Genomic DNA, 5924 nt, shown 5'->3' on the forward strand with positions numbered 1-5924 from the left:
CATGTGGAACGGGAACCCATGAAGGAAAGCAACGGGAAGGAGTAATAAAGGGGAGAGAGGATACTCTGGGACAGGGGGGAGGGAGAGGGAGGTGGGAAAGGCAACAAGACAGGAAGAGAGAGGGACGGAGGGGAGGGAGGGGCAGACCAGGAGGACAAGAGGCCGGGTATATAAGCGGGAGAAACCTGCCCAGACTTCATACCGGTGAGACACTCAGGTGGCGCCGCCCGTGATGAAGACCGCTGTGAGTCTTCACTCGGAGGCTGTGGTAGTGGCAGCTGTGGTAGTGGCAGCGAGTGGCAGTTGTGGCTGTGGCAGCGAGTGGCAACTGTGGCAGTGGCAGCTGTGGCAGTGGGAGCGAGTGTCAGCTATAGTAGCGGGAGCGAGTGTCTGCTATGCTAGTAGCAGTGAGTGACAGCTGTGGCAGTGGGAGCTGTGGTAGTGGCAGCGAGTGGCAGCTGTGGTAGTGGCAGCGAATGGCAGCTGTGGTAGTGGCAGCGAGTGGCAACTGTGGCAGTGGCAGCGAGTGTCAGCTGTGGTAGTGACAGCTGTGGCAGTGGGAGCGAATGGCAGCTGTGGTAGTGGGAGTGAGTCACAGCTGTGGCAGTGGGAGTGAGTAACAGCTGTGGCAGTGGGAGCGAGTGACAGCTGTGGCAGTGGGAGCGAGTGGCAGCTGTGGTAGTGGGATCGAGTGGCAGCTGTGGTAGTGGGAGCGAGTGGCAGCTGTGGTAGTGGGAGTGAGTGGCAGCTGTGGCAGTGGGAGTGAGTGGCAGCTGTGGTAGTGGGAGTGAGTGACAGCTGTGGCAGTGGGAGTGAGTGGTAGCTGTGGCAGTGGGAGTGAGTGGCAGCTGTGGTAGTGGGAGCGAGTGGCAGCTGTGGTAGTGGGAGTGAGTGGCAGCTGTGGTAGTGGGAGTGAGTAGCAGCTGTGGTAGTGGGAGTGAGTGGCAGCTGTGGTAGTGGGAGTGAGTGGCAGCTGTGGCAGTGGGAGTGAGTGGCAGCTGTGGTAGTGGGAGTGAGTGGCAGCTGTGGTAGTGGCAGCGAGTGACAGCTGTGGTAGTAGCAGCGAGTGACAGCTGTGGTAGTGGCAGCGAGTGACAGCTGTGGTAGTAGCAGCGAGTGACAGCTGTGGCAGTGGCAGCGAGTGGCAGCTGTGGTAGTGGGAGCGAGTGGCAGCTGTGGTAGTGGGAGCGAGTGGCAGCTGTGGTAGTGGGAGCGAGTGACAGCTGTGGTAGTGGCAGCGAGTGACAGCTGTGGTAGTGGCAGCGAGTGACAGCTGTGGTAGTGGCAGCGAGTGACAGCTGTGGTAGTGGCAGCTTTGGTAGTAGCAGCGAGTGACAGCTGTGGTAGTAGCAGCGAGTGACAGCTGTGGTAGTGGGAGCGAGTGACAGCTGTGGTAGTGGCAGCGAGTGACAGCTGTGGTAGTGGCAGCTGTGGTAGTGGGAGCGAGTGACAGCTGTGGTAGTGGGAGCGAGTGACAGCTGTGGTAGTGGGAGCTGTGGTAGTGGCAGTGAGTGGCAGCTGTGATAGTGGCAGCGAGTAACAGCTGTGGTAGTGGCAGCGAGTGACAGCTGTGGTAGTGGCAGCGAGTGACAGCTGTGATAGTGGCAGCGAGTGACAGCTGTGGTAGTGGCAGTGAGTGGCAGCTGTGGTAGTGACAGTGAGTGGCAGCTGTGGTAGTGGCAGTGAGTGGCAGCTGTGCTAGTGGTAGTGGCAGTGAGTGGCAGCTGTGCTAGTGGTAGTGGCAGCGAGTGGCAGCTGTGGTAGTGGCAGCGAGTGGCAGCTGTGGTAGTGGCAGTGAGTGGCAGCTGTGGTAGTGGCAGCGAGTGGCAGCTGTGGTACTGGCAGTGAGTGGCAGCTGTGGTAGTGGCAGTGAGTGGCAGCGAGTGGCAGCTGTGGTAGTGGCAGCTGTGGTAGTGGCAGTGAGTGGCAGCTGTGGTAGTGGCAGTGAGTGGCAGCTGTGGTAGTGGCAGTGAGTGGCAGCTGTGGTAGTGGCAGTGAGTGGCAGCTGTGGTAGTGACAGCTGTGGTAGTGGCAGTGAGTGGCAGCTGTGGTAGTGGCAGTGAGTGGCAGCTGTGGTAGTGGCAGCGAGTGGCAGCTGTGTTAGTGGCAGTGAGTGGCAGCTGTGGTAGTGGCAGTGAGTGGCTGCTATGTTAGTGGCAATGAGTGGCAGCTATGTTAGTGGCAGTGAGTGGCAGCTGTGCTAGTGGCAGTGAGTGGCAGCTGTGCTAGTAGCAGTGAGTGGCAGCTATGTTAGTGGCAGTGAGTGGCAGCTGTGGTAGTGGCAGTTAGTGGCAGCTGCGCTAGTGACAGTGAGTGGCAGCTGTGCTAGTGCTGTGCCAGCTGTGCTGTGCTGTGCCAGCTGTGCTGTGCTGTGCCAGCTGTGCTGTGCCAGCTGTGCCACTGCCACAGCTAGTGGCAGCTGTGCCACTGCCACAGCTAGTGGCAGCTGTGCTAGTGGCAGTTAGTGGCAGCTGTGCTGTGCCAGCTGTGCTGTGCCAGCTGTGCCACTGCCACAGCTAGTGGCAGCTGTGCTAGTGGCAGTTAGTGGCAGCTGTGCTGTGCCAGCTGTGCTGTGCCAGCTGTGCCACTGCCACAGCTAGTGGCAGCTGTGCCACTGCCACAGCTAGTGGCAGCTGTGCTAGTGGCAGTTAGTGGCAGCTGTGCTAGTGGCAGCGAGTGACACACATCCATATGTGATATAGTGCAGAAAATGTATTCATTTAGAGAAAGCTTAATCACCATTGTCTAAGAAAAAATCTAAATATTTAATTGCAAAAATAATACATTACCAGGTATCTTAATAAAAGTCTCCTAAGACTGCCTACTCTAGGCTACCGTACAGCTAACTAAACTGTCCGTCACTCTTAACAAATGTTGTAATTACAAAATCCTTTGTTTGGTATCTTTGGAAAGATGATATACGCATCTATAATTGACGTGGAGGAAATATTATTAACTTAATAAAAAATCATTATAAAATTTGGCAGATAAAAATAATTAAAATATTAAAAATATTAAATATCATTTTAGTACTGAAAATTTTGCGCAATAAACCCTCAATGTCAGTTTTGTATATAGTTAATAATGACTTGTATTCGACTAATATGATTAAGTTTTAAATTTTGAACGAAAACAAAAAATAATGCCGACATAAATATGTAAAACTAATACTTAGAGTAGCCCAATTTCTCTTAAATACATCTCAAAACACAGCCTAAAAAGACTAGGCCTTCATATATTATATACAAAATTATACATTAGGCTGGGAACTGAGATGCCGTTCCTGAGCCTAATGTGACGCTGTAACATTTCTGCCATTTGCCAGAGGTGCCATATAATGTTGCAGGTGATTGCGGTTCTTGTGGGTCTTGCCGTGACCGCGAAGCTTGGCGATGTAGCCCACGGCGGCCAGCACTACCTCCCGCGGCATGACAGCCACCAGCACCAGCGGACGCAGGTCCCAACACTCGATAACGGCCTGCACCAACCGGCCCACAACCAGCCCATCAGTGAGCGCTTCACCGTCGTGGCTGAGTCGATCCGTCACAGCGAGTATGCGTCCAGCGCCACCAGGGACAAGCCTCCAGCAGTCAGAGGATCATACTCGTGAGTGCGTCAGCCGGATCTAGGGTCTTCATTTCTCATTCCCTCCTCACTCCTATCCCTGCCTTCCCCCACCCCCTCACTCTCTCTCTGGTCACATCGCTAACTAATGTGTGTGTACTCGTTGGTGGCATAATCCAGTTTGCTTGGGAGAGAAGTGCTGCTGGTGGACCACTGGGGGTCACACTCGGGAGGCCCAACACTACGCGGCGTACTACCAGCGGCGTCCTCGACGATCTTGAACTTCTTGGTTGTGTACCTAACTAATATACATCTACAAAGGCCTTAAAAGATAATGGTATTTCGCACAACTGTGTTTAACTCCGGGATGGCTCAACATCTCCATTTCTCTCTCCTTCTCTGGCTCACTGATCTCACTCTCATTCTCTATCTTTATCGAATTCTACCTCATTATTATGCAGTCCCCGTGGTGTAGTGGTAAGACACTCGCCTGGCATTTTGCGAGTGCTTTGACCTGGGTTCGTATCCTGGCCGGGGAGGATTTACTAGGCGCCAATCCTTAACTGTAGCCTCTGTTTACCCAACAGTGAAATGGGTATCTACTCGTTAAACGATTTGGCTGGGTCGTATTACGGGTAACATAGGATTAAGGACTTGCCCGAAACGCTATGCGTGCTAGTGGCTGTACAAGCATGTAAGGACTCTTGTATATATATATAAATAACAAAATAAAACAATTATCTCACATTCTTAATTTTCTCTCCCTCTCTCTCTCTTTCACTCTACCACTTTCTCATTCCGTCTCTCCATCTCTTACTTTCAGCCTCTCTCCTACTCCCGACCAATAACTCGTGCTCAACCTATCTCTTCTCCCTCTCAGCCCGCCACATATGATAGATGATCATAAAATAGAGTCGTTATTATAGTAGGAAAAACCACATCTGTGGTAAAGTAATGTTATAAACCACAGTTGTTATAATGGAGACAGCTTTTTCATTTCCCTCCTCCCCTCCAACCCCCCACCAGCCCCCTCTACCCTCCACCCAAGAATAATCAGACATTTCCCTTCTCTTCCCCGCATTACGGTCGGCCGACACTGACCGACCTACATCAGACATTCAATAGACAGATAAACAGAGAATATAGCTCTTTATTTTCCTAACTCATTCCATTTTTATAACTTCGAGTGTGTCTTTTTCTGATAAACATTCATGGGTGGTTAGTCGATTCAATTGTCATTTCCACCTGACAGGTGGACGGCCCCTAACGGAGAGAGCTTCCTTGTTGAGTACGTCGCTGATGAGAGAGGCTTTCGACCAGTGATCCACCGTGGAAGTTCTGCATCTTCCTTCGGATCGTTAAACAGCTTACCCGCTGCTTCCAGTGCTTCCAGAGAATCTGCAAGTGGAACGACGGGCCATTCTTCATCTTCCGATGCTTCAAGAGGCTCTTCTAATGGGTCAACGGGCTTTGCAGATACTTCTGGTATTTCACAAGGATCAAGAAGTGGATCTGCAGGCGTTTCCATTACTTCCGGTGCTTCCCTAGAATCCAAGAGTGAATCTACAGAATTGTCAGCTTTTTCTGGTGCTTCCCAAGGATCCGGAAGTGGAACGATTGGCTTCTCATCATCTTCTGGTGCTTCACGAGGAACCGGAAGTGGAACGACTGGCTTCTCAACATCTGGGGCTTCACAAGCATCCAGAAGTGGAACGAACGGCTTCTCATCGTCTTCTGGAGCTTCACGAGGAACCGGAAAGTGGAACGACTGGCTTCTCAACATCTGGGGCTTCACAAGCATCCAGAAGTGGAACGAAACGGCTTCTCATCGCCTTCTGGAGCTTCAAAGCATCCAAAAGTGAAACGACTGGCTTCTCATCATCTTTTGGTGCTTCACGTGGATCTGTAAGTGGAACGACTGGCTTATCTTCAGGTGCTTCACAAAGACCCGGAAGTGGAACGACTGGCATCTCATCATCTTCTGGTGCTTCACAAGGATCCAGAATTCGAACGACTGCTTTGTCGTCACCTTCTAGTGCTTCACATGCATCCGGAAGTGGAACGACTGACTTCTCATCGTCTTCTGGTGCTTCACAAGGATCCGGAAGTGGAACGACTGGCTTCTCATTGTCTTCTGGTGCTTCACATGCATCCGGAAGTGGAACGACTGGCTTCTCGTCGTCTTCTGGTGCTTCACAAGGATCCGGAAGTGGAACGACTGGATTTTCGTCACCTTCTAGGCTTCACATGCATCCGGAAGTGGAACGACTGGCTTCTCATCGTCTTCTGGTGCTTCCCAAGCATCAAGAAGTGGAACGACTGGCTTCTCATCGTCCTCTGGTGCTTCACTAGGATCCGGA

General features: G+C 51.9%; 1 protein-coding gene across 1 annotated transcript in view; it reads left to right on the plus strand.

The window, feature by feature from the left end:
* Positions 1-208: 208 nt before the first annotated feature.
* Positions 209-5924, plus strand: part of LOC123753970 (mucin-21) — a 126409-nt gene continuing 120693 nt past the window's right edge. The window contains exons 1-3 of the mRNA XM_069307847.1: positions 209-244; positions 3347-3606; positions 4817-5323. Coding sequence (XP_069163948.1) covers positions 233-244; positions 3347-3606; positions 4817-5323 — 779 coding nt within the window. The 5' untranslated portion in view covers positions 209-232. The remainder of the gene's footprint in view (positions 245-3346; positions 3607-4816; positions 5324-5924) is intronic.

The sequence above is a fragment of the Procambarus clarkii genome, chromosome 6 (assembly GCF_040958095.1).
Source record: "Procambarus clarkii isolate CNS0578487 chromosome 6, FALCON_Pclarkii_2.0, whole genome shotgun sequence".
NCBI lineage: Eukaryota > Metazoa > Arthropoda > Malacostraca > Decapoda > Cambaridae > Procambarus > Procambarus clarkii.